Source organism: Podarcis liolepis, assembly GCF_965112155.1.
Source record: "Podarcis liolepis genome assembly, chromosome: 8".
In the NCBI taxonomy this organism is placed as follows: Eukaryota; Metazoa; Chordata; class Lepidosauria; order Squamata; family Lacertidae; genus Podarcis; species Podarcis liolepis.
The window spans coordinates 7,884,981-7,912,654 of record NC_139560.1 but is presented as its reverse complement, the minus strand read 5'-3'; the positions used below and the strand labels follow the sequence as shown (position 1 = coordinate 7,912,654).

The 27,674-nt window shown below is 41.3% G+C and overlaps 3 protein-coding genes across 13 annotated transcripts in view; all 3 read left to right on the top strand.

Annotated features, from left to right (window-relative positions):
• LOC310713127 (mas-related G-protein coupled receptor member H-like) overlaps window positions 1–3,567 on the top strand; it is a gene marked incomplete at its 5' end in the record, with an annotated part of 43,083 nt that extends 39,516 nt beyond the window's left edge. Inside the window, one exon of the mRNA XM_083516940.1 lies at window positions 2,567–3,567. Within this exon, the coding sequence (XP_083373066.1) occupies window positions 2,567–3,384 (818 nt within the window). The 3' untranslated portion in view covers window positions 3,385–3,567. The remainder of the gene's footprint in view (window positions 1–2,566) is intronic.
• Window positions 1,222–27,674, top strand: LOC310713158 (mas-related G-protein coupled receptor member H-like). Of its 11 annotated transcripts, none has more exons than XM_083516989.1 (4): window positions 1,233–1,314; window positions 10,558–10,699; window positions 25,512–25,676; window positions 26,105–27,674. In XM_083516989.1, exon 4 carries the CDS (start codon window positions 26,427–26,429, stop codon window positions 27,390–27,392), a length of 966 nt encoding a protein of 321 aa, XP_083373115.1. In that variant the 5' UTR covers window positions 1,233–1,314; window positions 10,558–10,699; window positions 25,512–25,676; window positions 26,105–26,426; the 3' UTR covers window positions 27,393–27,674. The 11 variants fall into 11 exon arrangements, 9 of the variants coding, with proteins under 9 accessions (XP_083373115.1, XP_083373114.1, XP_083373116.1 ...); XM_083516988.1 differs by lacking the exons at window positions 1,233–1,314; window positions 10,558–10,699 and adding exons at window positions 14,628–14,781; window positions 20,748–20,889; XR_014529099.1 differs by lacking the exons at window positions 10,558–10,699; window positions 25,512–25,676; window positions 26,105–27,674 and adding exons at window positions 1,990–2,131; window positions 2,362–2,507 and having other exon boundaries at window positions 1,222–1,314.
• On the top strand, window positions 14,993–17,025 carry LOC310713806 (mas-related G-protein coupled receptor member H-like; the record flags this gene model as incomplete). The annotated part of the gene is made up of 2 exons (XM_083518375.1): window positions 14,993–15,026; window positions 16,037–17,025. 2 exons carry the CDS (start codon window positions 14,993–14,995, stop codon window positions 17,023–17,025), a joined length of 1,023 nt encoding a protein of 340 aa, XP_083374501.1.

Genomic DNA, 27,674 nt, shown 5'->3' with positions numbered 1-27,674 from the left:
CTTTTGTAGAAGGGTTTTTTAAAATACATTGAATTTCCCATAAGGCTCACCATTGCCATCTATTGTCACTTTATATAATGCACTTAAAACCACTTAAAACGCTTTATTTGCTACTTCATGGCTGAGTCCTGGCTTAAGGAAATAATTGCATGCAGATGAGGATGATGGACAGCTTGTGAAGGACACTGAGTGAAAAGCAGGGAAGGGGAGATCTCCCAGGGTGAGAGAAACTCCCGGGTAAAAGCTGAGGGGGGGGGGCACACTTTTTTCTCTCTGGTATAAAAGTTAAGATATATTTGTGAGACAGGGCTTTGCATGGTACTATCCCTTTCTCTTTCTTTCTTTGTTTCTTTTCTTTTTGATTAATAGTGTTTGTTTTTTATTGTATTATGAAATTTCTTAATAAAATTTCATTTTTAAAAAGAACACATGATATTGGCATATATCTTGGGTGTCTACCTTACCCAATCTCCTTTTAAGGAGGAGGAGGAAGAAGAAGAATTTGGATTTGATATCCCACTTTATCACTATCCAAAGGAGTCTCAAAGCGACTAACATTCTCCTTTCCCTTCCTCCCCCACAACAAACACTCTGTGAGGTGAGTGGGGCTGAGAGACTTCAAAGAATTCTGATTAGCTCAAGGTCACCCAGCAGCTGCATGTGGAGAAGTGGAGACGCGCCGGTTCACCAGATAACGGGTCTACCGCTCTTAACCACTACACCACACTGGCTTAAGTTAAGGTGGGCTTCAATGACATGTAGCTACCAAAGAACTGTCACCCTCATCACCCATCCACCTGTAGAAAAAAATACAGGAGTCTTTTTATAATTTCTATTAAATTTTCTGTTTTACAATTTTAAAAAACTCATTTAAACATCCTTAAGAACCGACAGCTCTTTTATCCCACTCACCTTCTGACTTATGATTTAACACAGGGAAGAAACAGTAAGACATTTCAGAAAATCTTATTTTCCCTTCTGTGCTCACCCCCTCCTTACAAAATGTGCATGTTGGGCAAATGTTTTTTGCCGTTAAAGGGCAAGGATGGTTTTATCCGTTATCATGACAGGTCCTGAGATGTTTTATTTGGCCGTTACAGATAAAGAAGCACATGAGACCTGTGTTCAGTTTCCCCTTCAGTACTCATTACAAACTGGCATTTGGGGACATAGGTCTTTAAATGACAAGAGTCTTCTCCTCCTTGGCCAGATGGCGTTTATCCTCACAACCACTAAAAGAACATGATCTTGCTACATGAGGCAGGGAAACGGATTAAGCCAAGACAAAGAATGGGTGGGATCGGCATGTGATTGGTAAGATTTTTCCATTTTTCTTTGAGGAATCATTGGTGCCCCGTTGGCTTGCTAAGTCCTTAGTACCTAGTAGAGCATCTGCTTTGCATATGGAATGTCTCCATTTTAGTCTCCAGCTGGGATCAGAGACAACCTTCTTTGAAATCCCTAGGAGTGTCTGGTAGTCAATGTGACCAATACTGAATTAGATGGACCAATGATCATACTCAGTTTAAGGCAGATTCTTAGGGGAGAGAGAGAACATGGGATCCAGAGTCAATAAGGGCATGGTGTGTTGCAAGTACTGTAGAATACATCATGGAATTGTAGAGTTGGAAGGGACCATGAGGATCATCTTGTCAAAGCTCCTGCAATGCGGGAAACTTTCAACCAAAGTGGGGCTCAAACTCACAACCCTTCTGAAGCAGTGATTCTGTTTCCTGCAACTAGTTAGTAAATTAGGATACAGTAGTATCTCGGGTTACGAACTTAATTCATTCCGGAGGTCCCTTCTTAATCCGAAACCGTTCTTAACCTGAGGTGTACTTTCGCTAATGGGACCTCCCACTGCCGCCACGCCGCGGCTATAAAATTCACTGCTATAAAACTTCATATCAATCTTCGCTAAACAAGTTGGCGTCCTCATTCTGTCTCAGTCCATCTCCTTCATCCTTACTGATATCTCTTCCTAAGCAGGAATGATGAGCTTGGCCATAGCAAAAGAAATATGACTGAACCTCAGTTTTGGAGAGACATTACGTATCAGACAGTAATGCCAGAAGATCAGAGAATGTTGTACTGACTTCTTCTCTTGTCACCAATCAAACCAAGTTTCCAGGTAAACTAACTCACTATAGTCCAAAAAAAACCTCAATGAGAAAAAATCCAGAGGGGTGTGGCCTATGTGGGGGATTCAGTTATATTGCAGAGAACTGCAGATATATGACTTTTGACTTGATAGACAGATGTTGTGGGTTTATATGTTGTTCAATGGGCTCCTCGCTCTCACAATTCTGTGTTTTGCACAGAATTCCAGCTGAGTCAAACATCTTTGTGATATTTTCCTAGAGGAAACTTGTGCTCCAGAAGAGGTGACAAGGATTCCACACGCCGTCATTCAACATGGAAATAAATACCAATGGAACTTTGCAATCTGCTGCGGTTGTTGTGACATATAAAGAGTATAATGACACTTACAATAACTCATCTAATGACCAAGGAGATTCCCATTATAACACATTTGTAGTATTTATACTAAATGTCTTCATTTTAGTTACCTGCTGTGTGGGATTTTTGGGGAATGGAACTGTCATCTGGCTTCTTGTTTTCCACATTAGGAGGAAACCATTCACCACCTACGTCCTTAATTTGGCTGTTGCTGACTTTGCATTCCTCCTGAGCTTAGAGATCTATGCTTTTACTCACTTTCCTGTTTATGTTCTTCATAGTATTGCTGTTTGTTTCTTATCCTTCACATACAACACTGGCCAACTTCTTCTGACAGCCATCAGCATTGACAGATGTTTGTCTATCCTCTTCCCACTTTGGCATCGGTGTGTCCGGCCGACCCATTTGTCCACCACTGTGTGTGCCCTCATATGGGTCCTCTCCTGTCTGCTCTGCCTGATGCCCTCCATTCTTGGAAACTATTATACATTTCCATATTGGTTATCAGATACAGGCCAATATGTCTTGACTGGACTGCTTTGCCTCCCACTCATGACAATTTCAACTGTGATCCTTTTCATCAAAGTCTGTTTTAAATCACACCCACGAAAGCGGGGAAGGCTTTTAACGGTTATTTTACTTACACTCCTCTTCTTCCTTGTGTTTGCTTTCCCACTCAATGCCCTTCTTCTTGCTCTATCCATCGGGGGCTTGAATATTCATTATCTAATCCATTATGCCCTTTTGTGTGCCTCCCTCAACAGCTGCATGAACCCCTTCCTCTATTTTCTGGTTGGGAGGAAGAAGGGAGGTCAATGTAGGGAGAGCCTACTGGCCATCCTCCAGCGGGTTTTGAATGAGGAGGAGAATGACAGACAGGAAATGGACCCTCCTTGTTCGAACCCACTGAGGAACCTTTCCTAAGAGTTCTTTGGTCTGGCTGTAATGTGTCCTTGGACTGCATTGATGACTATTGCTCACCAGAAAAAGAGGCTGGGGTTTTGTTGAAAATTTTGAGGTTTATATAGCTGAAATGTATCCTACTTTACAAAGGGAGGAATCATGTCTTTTGTTATCTCAATCTTTCTTTTGTGCCCCATTCACTTATTGTATACAGCCCCTGAAATGTTGACTATGAAGATATGAAGCCCTTTGGCTGAAAGATGCTCCACACCATTTAACTACTCTACCAGCTGCACCACTTTCTACAGCAAACCAAAGTCTACTTGGAAGTTCTGATGGTGACCGTTAAAGCTTGCTGATTTGGACCTTGGGTATTTCAAGGACTGACTTAACTCCTGTGAGACCACCTGCACCGTATGATTTAATTCACAGACTCTACTTAGGTGCCTGTCAGCAATCATAGGCAAAACCAGGCAGAGGGCCTTCTAGGTAGTGGCGCCGTCCCTGTGTAATGCCCTCCTACCAGATGTCAAAGAGAACAACAACTACCAGACTTTTAGAAGACATCTGAAGGCAGCCCTGTTTAGGGAAGCTTTTAATGTTTGATGTATTGCAGTATTTTAATATTTTTTTGGAACCCACCCAGAGTGGCTGGGGAAGCCCAGCCAGATGGCGGCATATAAATTATTATTAAATTATTATTATTATTATTATTATTATTATTATTATTATTATTATTATTAATTCCATGTTTGATTAAACAACCTCGTGGTGCTTTAGTTGAGATTCCTGGGTTGCAGGAGGTTGGACCAGATGCCCCTGAATGCCCCTTCCAACTCCACAATTCTAAGAGTGTCTGAGTCCAGGAGATTCTGATTTCAATTCTCTGCAAGAACAGGCAAGGTCCATTCTTTTAGAGATTTAAGCATTTCCTGAAGACCACACACACACACACACACACACACACACACACACACACACACTTCGTAGTGTGTTCAGCTTCATCTATCACTCTTTAGATATATATTTTCAGTGAATAGTAGGAATTTTGGATGCCTATTTTTTAATATAAAAAACCCACCCGTTTTGTATTTTTGATGGTTGCCATTTTGTACTTGTACAATGCTATCTGAAGAGTTGGCTTCCTGAAAATCAGTCTATATTTGTGTTCAATAAACAAGCAAAGAATGATACCATATTGAGGCAAGCACTTGTACTAACTGCTGACATATACATTACGATGCATGGTATTTTCTTTTTTGGCCCTGCGTTTGTGTCTGTTTAGATCTGCTTTCTCTTGTTGTTGTCCTGTACTCTACACATAAATAAAAACCATTCTGGAAATGCTTTTTTAAAAGTGTTTTAAAAAATACATTGAATTTCCCATAAGGCTCATCATAGGCATCTATTGTCAATTTGTATATTGCACTTAAAACTCACTTAAAACGCTTTATTTGCAACTTCATGGCTGAGTCCTGGCTTAAGGAAATAATTGCATGCAGATGAGAATGATGGACAGCTTGTGAAGGACCCTGAGTGAAAAGCAGGGAAGGGGAGATCTCCCAGGGTGAGAGAAACTCCCGGGTAAAAGCTGAGGGGGGGGGGCACACTTTTTTCTGTCTGGTATAAAAGTTAAGATATATTTGTGAGACAGGGCTTTGCATGGTACTATCCCTTTCTCTTTCTTTGTTTCTTTTCTTTTTGATTAGAAGTGTTTGTTTTTTATTGTATTATGAAATTTCTTAATAAAATTTCATTTTAAAAAAGAACACTTGATATTGGCATATTTCTTGGGTGTCTACCTTACCCAATCTCCTTTTAAGGAGGAGGAGGAAGAAGAAGAAGAGTTTGGATTTGATATCCCACTTTATCACTACCCGAAGGAGTCTCAAAGCGGCTAACATTCTCCTTTCCCTTCCTCCCCCACAACAAACACTCTGTGAGGAGAGTGGGGCTGAGAGACTTCAAAGAATTGTGATTAGCCCAAGGTCACCCACAGCTGCATGTGGAGAAGCGTAGACGCGAACCCTGTTCACCAGATAACGGGTCTATCGCTCTTAACCACTACACCACACTGGCTGAAGTAAAGGTGGGCTTCAGTGACATGTAGCTAGCAAAGAACTGTCACTCTCATCGCCCATCCACCTGTAGAAAAAAAATACAGGAGTCTTTTTATAATTTCTATTAAATTTTCTGTTTTACAATTTTAAAAAACTCATTTTAACATCCTTAAGAACCGACAGCTCTTTTATCCCACTCACCTTTTGACCTATGATTTTACACAGGGAAGAAACAGCAAGACATTTCAGAAAATCTTATTTTCCCTTCTGTGCTCACCCCCTCCTTACAAAATGTGCATATTGGGCAAATGTTTTTTGCCGTTAAAGGGCAAGGATGGTTTTCTCTGTTATCATGACAGGTCCTGAGATGTTTTATTTGGCCGTTACAGATAAAGAAGCACATGAGACATGTGTTCAGTTTCCCCTTCAGTACTCATTACAAACTGGCATTTGGGGACATAGGTCTTTAAATGACCAGAGTCTCCTCCTCCTAGGCCAGATGGCATTTATCCTCACAACCACTAAAAGAACATGATCTTGCTACATGAAGCGGGGAAACAGATTAAACCAAGACAAAGAATGGGTGGGATTGTCATGAGATTGGTAAGATTTTCCATTTTTCTTTCCCATTTCCTTGCTAAGACCTTAGTACCTACCATTTTGTTGCAGGATACTTTGGCTCTGTTGTCTTCTGATCACCCTATCTGAAGACTCCCAATCCATACTTTGTCAGCAAGTTGTAAAATAAGTACCCTCTGGGTGGTTGGGTGAAGCTTAGTGACAGAGCAAATTAGAAGCATGCATGGGAAAAGACGGAGGAAGAAATGGCCAAGTAACTAAGTGCTTTGATTATGGAATGTCTCCATTTTAGTCTCCTGCTGGGATCAGAGACAACCTTCTTTGAAATCCCTAGGAGTGTCTGGTAGTCAGTGTGACCAATACTGAACTAGATGGACCAATGATCAGACTCAGTTTAAGGCAGATTCTTAGGAGAGAGAGAGAACATGGGATCCAGAGTCAATAAGTGCATGGTGTGTTGCAAGTATTGTAGAATACATCATAGAATTGTAGAGATGGAAGGGACCATGAGGACCATCTTGTCCAAGCTTCTGCAATATGGGAAACTTTCAACCAAAGTGGGGCTCAAACTCACAACCCTTCTGAAGCAGTGATTTTGTTTCCTGTAACTAGCTAGTAAATTAGGATACAGTAGTATCTCGGGTTACGAACTTAATTCATTCCGGAGGTCCTTTCTTAATCCGAAACCATTCTTAACCTTAGGTGTACTTTCGCTAATGGGGCCTCCCACTGCTGCCACGCCACGGCTATAAAATTCACTGCTATAAAACTTTATATCAATCTTTCCCTAAACAGGGTGGCATCCTTCTCATTCTGTCTCAGTCCATCTCCTTCATCCTTACTGATATCTCTTCCTAAGAAGGAATGATGAGCTTGGCCATAGCAAAAGAAATATGACTGAACCTCAATTTTGGAGAGACATTACGTATAAGACAGTAACGCCAGAAGATCAGAGAATGTTGTACTGACTTCTTCTCTTGGCACCAATCAAACCAAGTTTTCAGGTAAACTAACGCACTAAAGTCCAAAAAAACCTCAATGAGAAAAAATCCAGAGGGGAGTGGCCTATGGGGGGGTTCAGTTATATTGCAGAGAACTGCACATATATGACTTTTGACTTGATAGACAGATGTTGTGGGTTTATATGTTGTTCAATGGGCTCCTCGCTCTCACAATTCTGAGTTTTGCACAGAATTCCAGCTGAGTCAAACATCTTTGTGATATTTTCCTAGAGGAAACTTGTACTCCAGAAGAGGTGACAACCTGATAGCCAGTGTGGTGTAGTGGTTAAGAGCAGTAGTCTCGTAATCTGGGGAACCGGGTTCGCGTCTCCGCTCCTCCACCTGCAGCTGCTGGGTGACCTTGGGCTAGTCACACTTCTTTGAAATCTCTCAGCCCCACTCACCTCACAGAGTGTTTGTTGTGGGGGAGGAAGGGAAAGGAGAATGTTGCCCGCTTTGAGACTCCTTGAAGGGCGTGAAAGGCTGGATATCAAATCCAAACTCTTCTTCTTCTTCTTCTTCTTCTTCTTTCTAGTCATGTATTCTTTACATGCCACACAGTTGATATCACATATGATATCATGTGTGTGACAGGCAGATGAGGTTTGGGGGAAACAGCCTTACCAGCAAAATTAGGTCTCGTTCCGCCTGCTGGCTGGAGGCTCCCCATTCCTAGCACACCTTTTCCCTACCTGAAACCCTGCAAACTCCAACTCCCACTATCCACAGCCAGCATGACTAATGATCAGGGATGATGAGAATTGTAGTCCAAATCATCTGGAGAATGCCAGGTGGGAGATGCTGGTCAGCACTGGCTGGCAGCACCTGTCCACCATTTCAGGCAGGGATTTTCCCAGCCCTACCTGCAGATACCAAGAATGACACCTGGTATCTTCTCTATGCAAACTGAGATCTGGTTCCTCCTTTGCTTCCTCCAACCAAGAAGGTGCTCAGAGCAAAGGTAACAAGCTAAATCCTTTATGTTCAGAAGCTAGACTCTTCGAGGCCAAAATGTTACGGACAATGTCCCCAAACTGCTTGGTTTTGGACTGCATAGAAGTTTGCTATTTCCACAATAAATTGAATTTTTTAAAAAAAAAATTAAAAAAACTCTCTCCTTAGAGATAACAGACTTGGAAGGACATGAAAATAGGTTTGGATGGCATGCCTACCTATAGTATGGGAAAACAAAAATTCATAAAGGATTTCAGAATCATATAATAAGCAGAGTGTTGTTGAAGGTATGGGATAAATATCAAGAACTATTAGAACCTAAAACACCTTGGTGGTTATCACCTATTGAAGCATTATCATTTAAAACATTGGGGGGGGGGGGGAGATTAGCTAACATATAGAGAATTGTTAGTAGAACAGGAAAGGAAATTGGAATTGAAAGAATATAAGAAAATAAAGGAACATCTACAAAGTTGGTTACATCATAGGCAGTTAAAAGATATTTTTAAAGAGGATTATAAGAAAGGCTTTTCATACACGGTTTAAAAATTCCGAAAGAATGTAATAGAAGAGAACACAAACTTATTAAAGAAAATGTATAACATCCTTTAGGAATGGGAAATGAAAGATGAGGAAGTGAAATCAGTAACGATTAAATGGGCACAAGACATAGGCCACAACATACAATTTGGAGATTGGACAAAACTTTGGAAAGTAAATTTGAAATTCCCAGACTGTATATTGTTAAAGGAAAATTATATGAAGATGATGTATAGATGGTATATCTCACCCATGAAACGAGCCAAAATATATAAAAATGAACAGAGAAAATGTTGGAGGTGTAAAGAGGTTGAAGGGACTTTTTATTATATGTGGTGGGATTGTAAAAAGGTTAAGGTATACTGGGAAATGATTTAAAATGAATTAAAAAAAATGTTTAAAATAGCATTTGTTAAACAACCAGAAGCCACCCTGTTGGGTATTTTAGGGCAAGACCTGCCAAAAGAGAAAAGGACACTATTTATGTATGCAATGGCGGTGGCGAGAATACTGCTAGCACAGAACTGGAAGACTGGAGAAATTCCAACAACAGAACAATACCAAGAAAAACTGATGAGTTATGAGGAGATGGTGAAGCTGACACACAGACTTTGGGAAAAGGACAATAGGGATTTTGAAAAAGAGTGGGAACCTTTTATATTATATTTTCAGAAACAAAGGAAGAACACTGATCTGATGGTAGGATTTAAATAAGCATTCACAATTTTATGGATAGGGAATAGGTAATGTAATAAAAGGAAAATGTATGGTATAACAAGGTTCTGATCTGGCTGCAAGTGTCTCTCTCAGTGCTGGAAGTAACGCAGTTCAACCGGGGCAGGTGGCAAAGGGACTCAGGAGCGGCAGCAGTTTCACCAGCGATACACTGCCAAGTGAAACCACCACCTGGGAGCAACATGGGTGGAGGAGGTGTTGACATCATGTGATGTCTCTGAGCGTGAGACAGGAAGTCTCAGCCAGTTCTCAGTGTCACCGGAGAGTTACTGAGTGTTGCTTTCGCTTCTGAGTCAAAGCTGGAGTCGAGTCGGAGACTCCTGTGTTCTGCTGCTCAGGAGAGCAGACATGTTTGTACAGTCTTAATAAAGTAGCAGTAGACTACAGACTGTTTCTTTCTTCTGGGATGGATTGGCAGAAGATTGCGAGTGTGCTCCTCTCAGGAGGGAGGTGTCGCTTATTGCCGGTCTCTCTGGTCTGAGGGTGGATTCCAGCCAGAGAGTGACCATCAGAGAAAGGCCCCGGAGTGCCTGGGATGTTGGCAACCCTCCCCGGCAGGTGTTTTTCCAAAAGAAGCGGCAGCATCAAGTGGCCCTGCTCCTCTTTGCGCTGGGATGCAAGGCCCCAAACTTTGCAGAGAAGCCCTGAGGTTGTGTGATGATGACACACATTGTGAAAAGGAGAACCGCTAGGTCCTGAAGGGCCATTCCCTTGCCCACTTGTGATTGGCCAAGTGGAGAACCAATCAGGAATTTTAATAATAATAATAATTGGAGAAAAGTTTGGGCCAAAAAAAGCCCTGCTCTCACAAGTATAAGGCAATTGTTTTGTTCAGAGGGACAGAGGGAAGGGGACAACATTAGATCCAGAATCATTGAGTCCTTTGAGTGTTAGCAGATGTAGCAGAATAAACTGGATCAGGTCAAGGGTTGTAACGTTGGGTGAAAAACAAAAGAGGACAAAGAACAGATACAATGTGCAGGACTCACATCTTTTCTAATCCTAATTTTTCTTCTATGCTTGCTCTATTTTAGGGAGAAGCCTAGGAACTGAACAACAAAAAGAAAACTGAGTTATAAGTAATAAGAAACAATGTGACATTACTGCCTGACCTCTCTTTCAGAACATCCGGCACACCCTCATTCATTCCTAGCCTGCTCATATTGCATTGGAAGATAGTCCCACCCACCTGATGAATGTGCAGTAGGTAAGTGAAATTCACTGCTATAAAACTTTATATCAATCTTTCCCTAAACAAGGTGGCGTCTTTCTCACTCTGTCTCAGTCCATCTCCTTCATCCTTACTGATATCTCTTCCTAAGCAGGAATGATGAGCTTGGCCATAGCAAAAGAAATATGACTGAACCTCAATTTTGGAGAGACATTACGTATCAGACAATAATGCCAGAAGACCAGGGAATGCTGTACTGACTTCTTCTCTTGCCACCAATCAAACCAAGTTTCCAGGTGTGGCCTATGTGGGGGATTCAGTTATATTGCAGAGAACTGCACATATATGACTTTTGAATTGATAGCCAGATATTGTGGGTTTATATGTTCAATGGGCTCCTTGCTCTCACAATTCTGAGTTTTGCACAGAATTCCAGCTGAGTCAAACATCTTTGTCATATTTTCCTAGAGGAAACTTGTGCTCCAGAAGAGGTGACAAGGATTCCACACGCCGTCATTCAACATGGAAACAAATACCAATGGGACTTTGCAATCTACTGCGGTTGCTGTGACATATAAAGAGTATAATGAGACTTACAATAGCTCATCTAATGACCAAGGAGATTCCCATTACAACCCATTTGTAGTATTTATAGTAAATGTCTTCATTTTAGTTACCTGCTGTGTGGGATTTTTGGGGAATGGAACTGTCATCTGGCTTCTGGTTTTCCACATTAGGAGGAAACCATTCACCACCTACATCCTTAATTTGGCTGTTGCTGACTTTGCATTCCTCCTGAGCTTAGAGATCTATGCTTTTACTCACTTTCCTTTTTATGTTCTTCATAGTATTCTTGTATGTCTCTTATCCTTCACATACAACACTGGCCAGCTTCTTCTGACAGCCATCAGCATTGACAGATGTTTGTCTGTCCTCTTCCCTATTTGGCATCGGTGTGTCCGGCCGACCCATTTGTCCACCACTGTGTGTGCCCTCATATGGGTCCTCTCCTGTCTGCTCTGCCTAATGCCCTACATTCTTGAAAAATATTACACCTTTCCATATTGGTTATCAGATACAGGCCAATATGTCTTGACTGGACTGCTTTGCCTCCCACTGATGACAATTTCAACTGTGATCCTTTTCACCAAAGTCTGTTTTAAATCACACCCACGAAAGCGGGGAAGGCTTTTAATGGTTATTTTACTTACACTCCTCTTCTTCCTTGTGTTTGCTTTCCCACTCAATGCCCTTCTTCTTGCTCTATCCATCGGGGGCTTGAATATTCATTATCTATTACATTATGCCTTTTTGTGTGCCTCCCTCAACAGCTGCGTGAATCCCTTCCTCTATTTTCTCGTTGGGAGGAAGAAGGGAGGTCAATCTAGGGAGAGCCTACTGGCCATCCTCCAGCGGGTTTTGAATGAGGAGGAGAATGACAGACATGAAATGGACCCTCCTTGTTCAAACCCACTTAGGAACCTTTCGTAAGAGTTCTTTGGTCTGCCTGTAATGTGTCCTTGGACTGCATTGATGACTATTGCTCACCAGAAAAAGAGGCTGGGGTTTTGTTGAAAATTTTGAGGTTTGTATAGCTGACAAAGGGAGGAATCATGTCTTTTGTTATCTCAATCTTTCTTCTCTGCCCCACTCACTTATTGTATACAGTCCCTGAAATGTTAGCTACGTAGATATGAAGCCCTTTGGCTGAAAGATGCTCCACACCATTTAATTGTACTGTACCAGTTGCACCACTTTCTACAGCAAACCAAAGTCTACTTGGAAGTTCTGATGGTGACCTTTAAACCTTGCCTATTTAGAACTTGGGTATTTCAAGGACTGCCTTCACTCCTGTGAGGCCATAGGCAGAACCAGGCAGAGGGCCTTCTCCGTAGTGGCTCCCTCCCTGTGGAATGCCCTCTCACCAGATGTCAAAGAGAACAACAACTACCAGACCTTTAGAAGACATCTGAACGCAGCCCTGTTTAGAGAAGCTTTTAATGTTTGATGTATTACAGTATTTTAATATTTTTTTGGAAGCCACCCAGAGTGGCTGGGGAAGCCCAGTCAGATGGGTGGGGTATGAATAATATATTATTATTATTATTATTATTATTATTATTATTATTACTACTACTACTACTACTACTACTACTACTACTACTACTACTGTACTATTATACAAATAGGCCACATTTGCAGAATTTAATTCCATGTATGATTAAACAACCTCGTGGTTGGACGAGATGCCCCTGGATGCCCCTTCCAACTCTACAATTCTTTGAGTGTATGATTCCAGGAGTTCCTAAATTCAATTCTCTGCAAGAACAGGCATGTTCCATTCTTTTAGAGATTTAAGCCTTTCCTGAAGCCCACACACGGACTTCATAGTGTGTTCAGCTTCAACTATCACTCTTTAGATATATATTTTTATTGACTAGTAGGAATTTTGGGTGCCTATTTTTTAATATAAAAAACCCACCTGTTTTGTATTTTTAATGGTTGTCATTTTGTACTTGCACAATGCTATCTGAAGAGTTGGCTTCCTGAAAATCAGTCTATATTTGTGTTCAATAAACAAGCAAAGAATGATACCATATTGAGGCAAGCACTTTTATTAACTGCTGACATATACATTACGATGCATGGCATTTTCTTTTTTGCCTGCGTTTGTGTCTGTTTAGATCTGCTTTCTCTTGTTGTTGTCCTGTACTCTACACATAAATAAAAACCATTCTGGAAATGCTTTTGTAGAAGCGTTTTTAAAAATACATTGAATTTCCCATAAGGCTCACCATTGCCATCTATTGTCACTTTGTATATTGCACTTAAAACTCACTTAAAACGTTTTATTTGTAACTGCATGGCTGAGTCCTGGTTTAAGGAAATAATTGCAGGAAGATGAGGGTGATGAACAGCTAGTGAAGGACCCTGAGTGAAAAGCAGGGAAGGGGAGATCTCCCAGGGTGAGATAAAGCTCCCAGGGTGAGATCTCCCAAGGGTGAGAAATACCCACTTAGGATCCTTTCCTAAGAGTTCTTTGGTCTGGCTGTAATGTGTCCTTGGACTGCATTGATGACTATTGCTCACCAGAAAAAGAGGCTGGGGTTTTGTCCAAAATTTTGAGGTTTGTATAGCTGAAATGTATCCTACTTTACAAAGGGAGGAGTCATATCTTTTGTTATCTCAATTTTTCTTCTGTGCTCCACCCACCTATTGTATGGAGTTTGTTTTTCATTGTGTTACAAAATTTCTTAATAAAATCTCAGTTTTAAAAAGAACACATGGTATTTGCATATATATTGGGTGTCTGCCTTACCCAATCTCCTGTTAAGGAGGACAGCCTGCTTAAGTTAAGGTGGGCTGCAGTGACATGTAGCTAGAAAAGAACTGTCACTCTCATTCATCTGTAGAAAGAAATAATAATAATAAGAAGAATAGTAATAATAATAATAATAATAATAATAATAATAATAATAATTTATTATTCATACTCTGCCCAGCTGGCTGGGTTTCCCCGGCCACGGTGGTGGGCTTTCAACAGAACACAAAAATACAATAACCTATTAAACATTAAAAGCTTCCCTAAACAGGGCTGCCTTCAGATGTCTTCTAAAATTTGGGAGTTTTTTTTCTCTTTGACTTCTGGTGGGAGGGCGTTCCACAGGGCGGGTGCCACTATGGAGAAGGCCTCTGCCTGGTTCCCTGTAACTTGACTTCTTGCAGCAAGGGTACCACCAGAAGGTTCTCAGCGCTGGACCTCAGTGTCCGGGCAGAATGATGAAGGTGGAGACGCTCCTTCAGGTACACAGGACCGAGGCCATTTAGGGGTTTAAAGGTCAGCACCAACAATTTGAATTGTGCTCAGAAATGTCCTGGGAGCCAGTGTAGGTCTTTCAAGACCGGTGTTATATGTTCTCAGAGGCTGCTCCCAGTCACCATTCTTAAGAACCGACAGCTCTTGCATCCCACTCCACTTCTCACCTATGGTTTTACACAGGGAAGAAACAACAAGACATTTTGGAAAATCTTATTTTCCCTTCTGTGCTCACCCCCTCCCTACAAAATGTGCATATTGGGCAAATTTTATATGCTGTTAAAGGGCAAGGATGGTTTTATCTGTAATCATGACAGGACCTGAGATGCTTTATTTGGCCGTTACAGATAAAGAAGCACATGAGACGTGTGTTCAGTTTCCCCTTCAGTACTCATTACAAACTGGCATTTGGTGACATAGGTCTTTAAATGACCAGAGTCTCCTCCTCCTAGGCCAGATGGCGTTTATCCTCTCAACCACTAAAAGAACATGATCTTGCTACATGAGGCAGGGAAACAGATTAAGCCAAGACAAAGAATGGGTGGGATCGGCATGAGATTGGTAAGATTTCCCATTTTTCTTTGAGGAACGATTGGTGCCCCATTTCCTTGCTAAGTCCTTAGTACCTACCATTCTGTTACAGGATACTTTGGCTCTGTTGTCTTCTGATCACCCTATCTGAAGACTCCCAATCCATACTTTGTCAGCAAGTTGTAAAATAAGTACCCTCTGGGTGGTTGGGTGAAGCTTAGTGACAGAGCAAATTAGAAGCATGCATGGGAAAAGACAGAGGAAGAAATGGCCAAGTAACTCAGTGCTTTGCATATGGAATGTCTCCATTTTAGTCTCCTGCTGGGATCAGAGACAACCTTCTTTGAAATCCCTAGGAGTGTCTGGTAGTCTGTGTGACCAATACTGAACTAGATGGACCAATGATCAGACTCAGTTTAAGGCAGATTCTTAGGGGAGAGAGAGAACATGGGATCCAGAGTCAATAAGTGCATGGTGTGTTGCAAGTATTGTAGAATACATCATAGAATTGTAGAGTTGGAAGGGACCATGAGGACCATCTTGTCCAAGCTTCTGCAATGCGGGAAACTTTCAACCAAAGTGGGGCTCAAACTCACAACCCTTCGGAAGCAGTGATTTTGTTTCCTGTAACTAGCTAGTAAATTAGGATACAGTAGTATCTCGGGTTATGAACTTAATTCATTCCGGAGGTCCTTTCTTAATCCGAAACCATTCTTAACCTTAGGTGTACTTTCGCTAATGAGGCCTCCCACTGCCGCCACGCCACGGCTATAAAATTCACTGCTATAAAACTTTATATCAATCTTTCCCTAAACAGGGTGGCATCCTTCTCATTCTGTCTCAGTCCATCTCCTTCATCCTTACTGATATCTCTTCCTAAGCAGGAATGATGAGCTTGGCCATAGCAAAAGAAATATGACTGAACCTCAATTTTGGAGAGACATTACGTATAAGACAGTAACGCCAGAAGATCAGAGAATGTTGTACTGACTTCTTCTCTTGGCACCAATCAAACCAAGTTTTCAGGTAAACTAACGCACTAAAGTCCAAAAAAACCTCAATGAGAAAAAATCCAGAGGGGTGTTGCCTATGGGGGGGTTCAGTTATATTGCAGAGAACTGCACATATATGACTTTTGACTTGATAGACAGATGTTGTGGGTTTATATGTTGTTCAATGGGCTCCTCGTTCTCACAATTCTGTGTTTTGCACAGAATTCCAGCTGAGTCACACATCTTTGTGATATTTTCCTAGAGGAAACTTGTGCTCCAGAAGAGGTGACAAGGATTCAACACGCCATCATTCAACATGGAAATAAATACCAATGGAACTTTGCAATCTGCTGCGGTTGCTGTGACATATAAAGAGTATAATGACACTTACAATAACTCATCTAATGACCAAGGAGATTCCCATTATTACACATTTGTAGTATTTATACTAAATGTCTTCATTTTAGTTACCTGCTGTGTGGGATTTTTGGGGAATGGAACTGTCATCTGGCTTCTTGTTTTCCACATTAGGAGGAAACCATTCACCACCTACGTCCTTAATTTGGCTGTTGCTGACTTTGCATTCCTCCTGAGCTTAGAGATCTATGCTTTTACTCACTTCCCTGTTTATGTTCTTCATAGTATTGCTGTTTGTTTCTTATCCTTCACATACAACACTGGCCAACTTCTTCTGACAGCCATCAGCATTGACAGATGTTTGTCTATCCTCTTCCCTCTTTGGCATCGGTGTGTCCGGCCGACCCATTTGTCCACCACTGTGTGTGCCCTCATATGGGTCCTCTCCTGTCTGCTCTGCCTGATGCCCTACATTCTTGGAAACTATTACACATTTCCATATTGGTTATCAGATACAGGCCAATATGTCTTGACTGGACTGCTTTGCCTCCCGCTTATGACAATTTCAACTGTGATCCTTTTCATCAAAGTCTGTTTTAAATCACACCCACGAAAGCGGGGAAGGCTTTTAACGGTTATTTTACTTACACTCCTCTTCTTCCTTGTGTTTGCTTTCCCACCCAATGCCCTTCTTCTTGCTCTATCCATCGGAGGCTTGAATATTCATTATCTATTCCATTATGCCCTTTTTTGTGCCTCCCTCAACAGCTGCATGAACCCCTTCCTCTATTTTCTGGTTGGGAGGAAGAAGGGAGGTCAGTCTAGGGAGAGCCTACTGGCCATCCTCCAGCGGGTTTTGAATGAGGAGAATGACAGACAGGAAATGGACCCTCCTTGTTCGAACCCACTTAGGAACCGTTCATAAGAGTTCTTTGGTCTGGCTGTAACGTGTCCTTGGACTGCATTGATGACTATTGCTCATCAGAAAAAGAGCCTGGGGTTTTGTTGAAAATTTTGAGGTTTGTGTAGCTGAAATGTATCCTACTTTACAAAGGGAGGAATCATGTCTTTTGTTATCTCAATCTTTCTTCTGTGCCCCACTCACCTATTGTATACAGCCCCTGAAATGTTAGCTAGGAAGATATGAAGCCCTTTGGCTGAAAGATGCTCCACACCATTTACTTGTACTGTACCAGCTGCACCACTTTCTACAGCAAACCAAAGTCTACTTGGAAGTTCTGATGGTGACCTTTAAACCTTGCCTATTTAGAACTTGGGTATTTCAAGGACTGACTTCACTCCTGTGAGACCATCTGCACCATATGATTTAATTCACAGACTCTACTTAGGTGCCTGTCAGCAATCATAGGCAGAACCAGGCAGAGGGCCTTCTAGGTAGTTGCGCCGTCCCTGTGTAATGCCCTCCTACCAGATGTCAAAGAGAACAACAACTACCAGACTTTTAGAAGACATCTGAAGGCAGCCTTGTTTAGGGAAGCTTTTAATGTTTGATGTATTACAGTATTTTAATATTTTTTTGGAACCCACCCAGAGTGGCTGGGGAAGCCCAGCCAGATGGGCGGGATATAAATAAATTATTATTATTATTATTATTATTATTATTATTATTATTATTATTATTATTCAAATAGGCCACATTTGCGGGATTTAATTCCATGTTTGATTAAACAACCTCGTGGTGCTTTAGTTGAGATTCCTGGGTCGCAGGAGACCAGATGCCCCTGGATGCCCCTTCCAACTCTACAATTCTATGAGTGTATGATTCCAGGAGTTTCTGATTTCAATTCTCTGCAAGAACAGGCAAGGTCCATTCTTTTAGAGATTTAAGCCTTTCCTGAAGACCACACACACACACACGCACACACGCACACTTCGTAGTGTGTTCAGCTTCATCTATCACTCTTTAGATATTTTTAGTGAATAGTAGGAATTTTGGGTGCCTATTTTTTAATATAAAAACCCCACCTGTTTTATATTTTTGATGGTTGTCATTTTGTACTTGCACAATGCTATCTGAAGAGTTGGCTTCCTGAAAATCAGTCTATATTTGTGTTCAATAAACAAGCAAAGAATGATACCATAATGAGGCAAGCACTTGTATTAACTGCTGACATATACATTATGATGCATGGTATTCTCTTTTTTGCCCTGCGTTTGTGTCTGTTTATATCTGCTTTCTCTTGTTGTTGTCCTGTACTCTACACATAAATAAAAACCATTCTGGAAATGCTTTTGTAGAAGCGTTTTTTAAAATACATTGAATTTCCCATAAGGCTCACCATTGCCATCTATTGTCACTTTGTCTATTGCACTTAAAACCTTTTATTTGCAACTGCATGGCTGAGTCCTGGGTTACGGAAATAATTGCATGCAGATGAGGGTGATGGACAGCTAGTGAAGGACCCTGAGTGAAAAGCAGGGAAGGGGAGATCTCCCAGGGTGAGAGAAACTTCCGGGTAAAGCTAGGGGGGCACACCTTTTTCTGTCTGGTATAAAAGTTAAGATATATTTGTGAGACAGGGCTTTGCTTGGTACTATCCCTTTCTCTTTCTTTGTTTCTTTTCTTTTTGATTAGAAGTGTTTGTTTTTTATTGTATTATGAAATTTCTTATTAAAATTACATTTTAAAAAAGAACACATGATATTGGCATATATCTTGGGTGTCTACCTTACCCAATCTCCTTTTAAGGAGGAGGAGGAAGAAGAAGAAGAGTTTGGATTTGATATCCCACTTTATCACTACCCGAAGGAGTCTCAAAGCGGCTAACATTCTCCTTTCCCTTCCTCCCCCACAACAAACACTCTGTGAGGTGAGTGGGGCTGAGACACTTCAAAGAAGTGTGACTGGCCCAAGGTCACCCAGCAGCTGCATGTGGAGGAGCGGAGACGCGAACCTGGTTCACCAGATTACGAGACAACCGCTCTTAACCACTACACCACACTGGCTTAAGTTAAGGTGGGCTTCAGTGACATGTAGCTAGCAAAGTACTGTCACTCTCATCGCCCATCCACTTGTAGAAAAAAATACTGTATTTTTTGCTCTATAAGACTCACTTTTTCCCTCCTAAAAAGTAAGGGAAAATGTGTGTACGTCTTATGGAGCGAATGCAGTCTGTGCAGCTATCCCAGAAGCCAGAACAGCAAGAGAGATTGCTGCTTTCACTGCACAGCGACCCCTCTTGCTGTTCTGGCTTCTGAGATTCAGAATATTTTTTTTCTTGTTTTCCTCTTCCAAAAACTAGGTGCGTCTTGTTGTCTGGTGCGTCTTATAGAGCGAAAAATACGGTACATGAGTCTTTTTATAATTTCTATTTAAATTTCTATTTTACAATTGTAAAAAACTCATTTTAAGATCCTTAAGAACCGACAGCTCTTTTATCCCACTCACCTTCTGACCTATGATTTTACACAGGGAAGAAACAGCAAGACATTTCAGAAAATCTTATTTTCCCTTCTGTGCTCACCCCCTCCTTACAAAATGTGCATATTGGGCAAATGTTTTTTGCCGTTAAAGGGCAAGGATGGTTTTCTCTGTTATCATGACAGGTCCTGAGATGTTTTATTTGGCCGTTACAGATAAAGAAGCACATGAGACATGTGTTCAGTTTCCCCTTCAGTACTCATTACAAACTGCCATTATGGGACATAGGTCTTTAAATGACCAGAGTCTCCTCCTCCTAGGCCAGATGGCGTTTATCCTCACAACCAGAAAAATAACATGATCTTGCTACATGAAGCGGGGAAACAGATTAAACCAAGACAAAGAATGGGTGGGATTGTCATGAGATTGGTAAGATTTTCCATTTTTCTTTCCAATTTCCTTGCTAAGACCTTAGTACCTACCATTCTGTTGCAGGATACTTTGGCTCTGTTGTCTTCTGATCACCATATCTGAAGACTCCCAATCCATACTTTGTCAGCAAGTTGTAAAATAAGTACCCTGGGGGTGGTTGGGTGAAGCTTATTGACAGAGCAAATTAGAAGCATGCATGGGAAAAGACGTAGGAAGACATGGCCAAGTGCAGCTGCTTTGCATATGGAATGTCTCCATTTTAGTTTCCTGCTGGGATCAGAGACAACCTTCTTTGAAATCCCTAGGAGTGTCTGATAGTCAATGTGACCAATACTGAACTAGATGGACCAATGATCAGACTCAGTTTAAGGCAGATTCTTAGGGGAAAGAGAGAACATGGGATCCAGAGTCAATAAGTGCATGGTGTGTTGCAAGTATTGTAGAATACATCATGGAATTGTAGAGTTGGAAGGGACCATAAGGATCATCTTGTCCAAGCTCCTGCAATGCGGGAAACTTTCAACCAAAGTGGGGCTCAAACTCACAACCCTTCTGAAGCAGTGATTTTGTTTCCTGCAACTATTTAGTAAATTAGGATACAGTAGTATCTCGGGTTACGAACTTAATTCATTCCGGAGGCCCTTTCTTAATCCGAAACCGTTCTTAACCTGAGGTGTACTTTCGCTAATGGGGCCTCCCACTGCCGCCACGCCACGGCTATAAAATTCACTGCTATAAAACTTTATATCAATCCTTCCCTAAACAAGGTGGCGTCCTTCTCATTCTGTCTCAGTCCATCTCCCTCATCCTTACTGATATCTCTTCCTAAGCAGGAATGATGAGCTTGGCCATAGCAAAAGAAATATGACTGAACCTCAATTTTGGAGAGACATTATGTATCAGACAGTAATGCCAGAAGATCAGAGAATGTTGTACTGACTTCTTCTCTTGTCACCAATCAAACCAAGTTTCCAGGTAAACTAACTCACTAAAGTCCCCAAAAAACCTCAATGAGAAAAAATCCAGAGGGGTGTGGCCTATGTGGGGGATTTAGTTATATTGCAGAGAACTGCACATATATGACTTTTGACTTGATAGACAGATGTGGTGGGTTTATATGTTATTCAATGGGCTCCTCGCTCTCACAATTCTGTGTTTTGCACAGAATTCCAGCTGAGTCAAACATCTTTGTGATATTTTCCTAGAGGAAACTTGTGCTCCAGAAGAGGTGACAAGGATTCCACACGCCGTCATTCAACATGGAAATAAATACCAATGGAACTTTGCAATCTGCTGTGGTTGCTGTGACATATAAAGAGTATAATGACACTTACAATAGCTCATCTAATGGCCAAGGAGATTCCCATTATAACACATTTGTAGTATTTATACTAAATGTCTTCATTTTAGTTACCTGCTGTGTGGGATTTTTGGGGAATGGAACTGTTATCTGGCTTCTTGTTTTCCACATTAGGAGGAAACCATTCACCACCTACGTCCTTAATTTGGCTGTTGCTGACTTTGCATTCCTCCTGAGCTTAGAGATCTATGCTTTTACTCACTTTCCTGTTTATGTTCTTCATAGTATTGCTGTTTGTTTCTTATCCTTCACATACAACACTGGCCAACTTCTTCTGACAGCCATCAGCATTGACAGATGTTTGTCTATCCTCTTCCCACTTTGGCATCGGTGTGTCCGGCCGACCCATTTGTCCACCACTGTGTGTGCCCTCATATGGGTCCTCTCCTGTCTGCTCTGCCTGATGCCCTACATTCTTGGAAACTATTACACATTTCCATATTGGTTATCAGATACAGGCCAATATGTCTTGACTGGACTGCTTTGCCTCCCGCTTATGACAATTTCAACTGTGATCCTTTTCATCAAAGTCTGTTTTAAATCACACCCACGAAAGCGGGGAAGGCTTTTAACGGTTATTTTACTTACACTCCTCTTCTTCCTTGTGTTTGCTTTCCCACTCAATGCCCTTCTTCTTGCTCTATCCATCGGGGGCTTGAATATTCATTATCTATTCCATTATGCCCTTTTGTGTGCCTCCCTCAACAGCTGCATGAACCCCTTCCTCTATTTTCTGGTTGGAAGGAAGAAGGGAGGTCAATCTAGGGAGAGCCTACTGGCCATCCTCCAGCGGGTTTTAAATGAGGAGGAGAATGACGGACAGGAAATGGACCCTCCTTGTTCGAACCCACTTAGGAACCTTTCCTAAGAGTTCTTTGGTCTGCCTGTAATGTGTCCTTGGACTGCACTGATGACTATTGCTCACCAGAAAAAGAGGCTGGGGTTTTGTTGAAAATCTTGAGGTTTGTATAGCTGACAAAGGGAGGAATCATGTCTTTTGTTATCTCAATCTTTCTTCTATGCCCCATTCACTTATTGTATACAGTCCCTCAAATGTTAGCTACGAAGATATGAAGCCCTTTGGCTGAAAGATGCTCCACACCATTTAATTGTACTGTACCAGTTGCACCACTTTCTACAGCAAACCGAAGTCTACTTGGAAGTTCTGATGGTGACCTTTAAACCTGCCGATTTGGACCTTGGGTATTTCAAGGACCTCCTTCACTCCTGTGAGGCCATAGGCAGAACCAGGCAGAGGGCCTTCTCCGTAGTGGCTCCCTCCCTGTGGAATGCCCTCTCACCAGATGTCAAAGAGAACAACAACTACCAGACCTTTAGAAGACATCTGAACGCAGCCCTGTTTAGAGAAGCTTTTAATGTTTGATGTATTACAGTATTTTAATATTTTTTTGGAACCCACCCAGAGTGGCTGGGGAAGCCCAGTCAGATGGGTGGGGTATGAATAATATATTATTATTATTATTATTATTATTATTATTATTATTATTATTATTATTATTATTACTACTACTACTACTACTACTGTACTATTATACAAATAGGCCACATTTGCAGAATTTAATTCCATGTATGATTAAACAACCTCGTGGTTGGACGAGATGCCCCTGGATGCCCCTTCCAACTCTACAATTCTTTGAGCGTATGATTCCAGGAGTTCCTAAATTCAATTCTCTGCAAGAACAGGCATGTTCCATTCTTTTAGAGATTTAAGCCTTTCCTGAAGCCCACACACGGATTTCATAGTGTGTTCAGCTTCAACTATCACTCTTTAGATATATATTTTTATTGACTAGTAGGAATTTTGGGTGCCTATTTTTTAATATAAAAAACCCACCTGTTTTGTATTTTTAATGGTTGTCATTTTGTACTTGCACAATGCTATCTGAAGAGTTGGCTTCCTGAAAATCAGTCTATATTTGTGTTCAATAAACAAGCAAAGAATGATACCATATTGAGGCAAGCACTTTTATTAACTGCTGACATATACATTACGATGCATGGCATTTTATTTTTTGCCCTGTGTTTGTGTCTGTTTAGATCTGCTTTCTCTTGTTGTTGTCCTGAACTCTACACATAAATAAAAACCATTCTGGAAATGCTTTTTAAAAAGTGTTTTAAAAAAATACATTGAATTTCCCATAAGGCTCACCATTGCCATCTTTTGTCACTTTGTATATTGCACTTAAAACTCACTTAAAACGTTTTATTTGTAACTGCATGGCTGAGTCCTGGTTTAAGGAAATAATTGCAGGCAGATGAGGGTGATGAACAGCTAGTGAAGGACCCTGAGTGAAAAGCAGGGAAGGGGAGATCTCCCAGGGTGAGATCTCCCAAGGGTGAGAAATACCCACTTAGGATCCTTTCATAAGAGTTCTTTGGTCTGGCTGTAATGTCTCCTTGAACTGAATTGATGACTATTGCTCACCAGAAAAAGAGGCTGGCGTTTTGTTGAAAATTTTGAGGTTTGTATAGCTGAAATGTATCCTACTTTACAAAGGGAGGAGTCATATCTTTTGTTATCTCAATTTTTCTTCTGTGCTCCACCCACCTATTGTATGGAGTTTGTTTTTCATTGTGTTACAAAATTTCTTAATAAAATCTCAGTTTTAAAAAGAACACATGGTATTTGCATATATATTGGGTGTCTGCCTTACCCAATCTCCTGTTAAGGAGGACAGCCTGCTTAAGTTAAGGTGGGCTGCAGTGACATGTAGCTAGAAAAGAACTGTCACTCTCATTCATCTGTAGAAAGAAATAATAATAATAATAATAATAATAATAATAATAATAATAATAATAATAATTTATTTATACCCTGCCCAGCTGTCTGGGTTTCCCCAGCCATGGTGGTGGGCTTTCAACAGAACACTAAAATACAATAACCTATTAAACATTAAAAGCTTCCCTAAACAGGGCTGCCTTCAGATGTCTTCTAAAATATGGGAGTTTTTTTTCTCTTTGACATCTGGTGGGAGGGCGTTCCACAGGGCGGGTGCCACTACTGAGAAGGCCCTCTGCCTGGTTCCCTGTAACTTGGCTTCTTGCAGCAAGGGAACCGCCAGAACGCCCTCAGCGCTGGACCTCAGTGTCCGGGCAGAACGATGAAGGTGGAGACGTTCCTTCGGGTATACAGGACCGAGGCCATTTAGGGCTTTAAAGGTCAGCACCAACACTTTGAATTGTGCTCAGAAATGTCCTGGGAGCCAGTGTAGGTCTTTCAAGACCGGTGCTATATGGTCTCGGAGGCTGCTCCCAGTCCCCAGTCTACAGGAGTCTTTTTATAATTTTTATTAAATTTTCTGTTTTACAATTTTAAAATAACTCATTTTAACATCCTTAAGAACCGACAGCTCTTTTATCCCACTCACCTTCTGACCTATGATTTTACACAGGGAAGAAACAGCAAGATATTTCGGAAAATCTTATTTTCCCTTCTGTGCTCACCCCCTCCCTACAAATTGTGTATATTGGGCGAATATTTTTTGCCGTTAAAGGGCAAGGATGGTTTTATCTGTTATCATGAAACGTCCTGAGATGTTTTATTTGGTCGTTACAGATAAAGAAGCACATGAGACATGTGTTCAGTTTCCCCTTCAGTACTCATTACAAACTGGCATTTGGAGACATAGGTCTTTAAATGACAAGAGTCTCCTCCTCCTAGGCCAGATGGCATTTATCCTCACAACCACAAAAAGAACATGATCTTGCTACATGAAGCGGGGAAACAGATTAAACCAAGACAAAGAATGGGTGGGATTGCCATGAGATTGGTAAGATTTTCCATTTTTCTTTCCCATTTCCTTGCTAAAACCTTAGTATTTACCATTCTGTTGCAGGATACTTTGTTCCTGTTGTCTTCTGATCACCATATCTGAAGACTCCCAATCCATACTTTGTCAGCAAGTTGTAAAATAAGTACCCTCTGGGTGGTTGGGTGAAGCTTAGTGACAGAGCAAATTAGAAGCATGCATGGGAAAAGACGTAGGAAGAAATGGCCAAGTAGCTCAGTGCTTTGCATATGGAATGTCTCCATTTTAGTCTCCAGCTGGGATCAGAGACAACCTTCTTTGAAATCCCTAGGAGTGTCTGGTAGTCAATGTGACCAATACTGAACTACGTAGATGGACCAATGATCAGACTCAGTTTAAGACAGATTCTTAGGGGAGAGAGAGAACATGGGATCCAGAGTCAATAAGTACATTGTATGTTTTTGCAGGTATTGTAGAATACATCATAAAATCACAGAATTCTAGAGTTGGAAAGGAACACGAGAATCATCTACTCCAAGCCTCTGCAATGCAGGAATCTTTCAGCCAAAGTGGGGCTCAAACTCACAACCCTCAGATTAAGAGTCTCTTGCTCAACCAGTCTCATGCTCTAGGTGGGAGCATGATATGGAATAACTGTTATTATCTTCCCTGGCTGGTAGTGAATCTCAATGGTTCAGGGAGGACATTCCCATATCTACCTGGAAATGCTGAGGGTCAGTTTTTGTACCTTCTGAATACAAAGCAGACATGTTCTCTATGAGCTTCAGACCTTCTCATATGGGTGGAAGAGAGAGAGGGAAAGCAGATGTGGGTGGATGGGGTGGAAATCAATATGGTATCTCAAAAGGGGTGGACGTGAATAAAGGGGGACTAAATAATGAATACCTTGTAAAGCGATGATGATATATTTAAGGAGGCAAATGGAAATTAATTGGTTAGGTTCAGCCATACCTACTTTGACATTTGTCTCCCAGAGGACTGGTGATGGGTCATTGTGTCTATTGGCAATCAAAATGTTCCACCAATCTTATTCTTATAGGTTGTTGGAGGGAATTGCCCCTATACAGCATCTATTCTGGAAGGATATTGAAAGGGATCTGCTAGAGTGTCTACTGGTGGGAGTGGATTTTGATCGAAGTAAGACAGCATGGACTACAATGACCTTTTCTGATTCCTTTGCAATAGCACCACCCTCAAGTCTCTGAGCAAAGCCAAACTGAGAAGAACACATCATTCTGGGTCATGTATGGAATTCCACTTGAACTGTTCCACTTGAAATGTTCTCTGTAACATTTTATTTCTCTTAGCGGGCACTCATACTCTAGAAGAAGAGATAAGGATCCCACAAGGAGCAAGTGAGCATGATGGTAAATAGCAGCTGGACTTCCAGTTCTGATATGGAGGCTTGGACAGGTTCTGAGCATGATAATAGCTCATATACTGGCCAAGAAAATGACTGGTATAATCCATTGAAAGAAGCTATTTTCTATATGTTCAGTTTGGTTATCTGTTGTGCTGGATTTTTGGGAAATGGAACCACCATCTGGCTTCTTAGCTTCTGCACTAAGAAGAACCAGTTCACCACCTACATACTGAACTTGGCTGTTGCTGACTTTGCGTTCCTCATGACTGTAGAGATATATCATTGTATTGCTTTGACACGACTAGGCGAAGATGCTTCTTTAATAACTCTTCATCTCTTAATGTTCACTTACAACACTGATCTACTTCTCCTGACAGCCATCAGCATTGACAGATGTGTGTCTGTGCTCTTTCCTATTTGGCATCGGTGCCACCGGCCGACACATCTGTCCACCACTGTGTGTTCCCTCATATGGGTCCTCTGCTTTCTGTTCACCATAATTCTCTACATTCTCCAGTTAGTTAGCATATTTAGCTATTACTTCACAGCAAGCTTCCAATTACTCTTGTCTGCCCTGCTTTGCCTTGCACTGATGACAATTTCAACGGTGATCTTATTCATCAAAGTCTGCTTTAAATCACGCCAGCGAAAGCGGGGAAGGCTTTTAATGGTTATTTTACTTACTCTTCTCTTCTTCCTCGTACTTGCTTTTCCACTTGATGCCCTTATTGCCCTTAATCATTTTCTAGCTTTTGACATTCCTGATCTACACCATTATGCCTTTCTGTGTGCCACCCTAAACAGCAGTGCTAACCCCTTGATCTATTTTCTGGTTGGGAGGAAGAAGCGAGGTCGATCCAAGGAGAGTCTGCAGGTCATTCTCCAGAGGGCTTTGAATGTGGAGGAAGACAACGGACAGGAAATGGGCCGTCCAGTTTCAAATCCGCTTATGATCCTTGCATAATAATGCTGTAATATTTCTTTATGCTGTGATGATATAGCTTGCTTATCTCAATAAGGGATGAAAAGAGGTGTACGCAGAAATCATTGACTTTTCCATGGATGAAATGTAGACTCCTCTGCAAAGTCACATTGGTTGCTCTGCCAAAGATTTGCATGACTATTATGAATTTTTAACTTTCTCTTCTTCTTGTGGTGCTTATTGCCAGATATATATTGTGAGCGGAATATTTCTCTCTCATCTGACTCTTGCGCAGAAATAAATTCTTCAACACAAGAAAAATAA

What these genes read in the sequence shown, in the direction of transcription:
- LOC310713158 (XM_083516985.1), top strand. Translation starts at nt 21,174, where the DNA reads ATGGAAATAAATACCAATGGAACTTTGCAATCTGCTGTGGTTGCTGTG.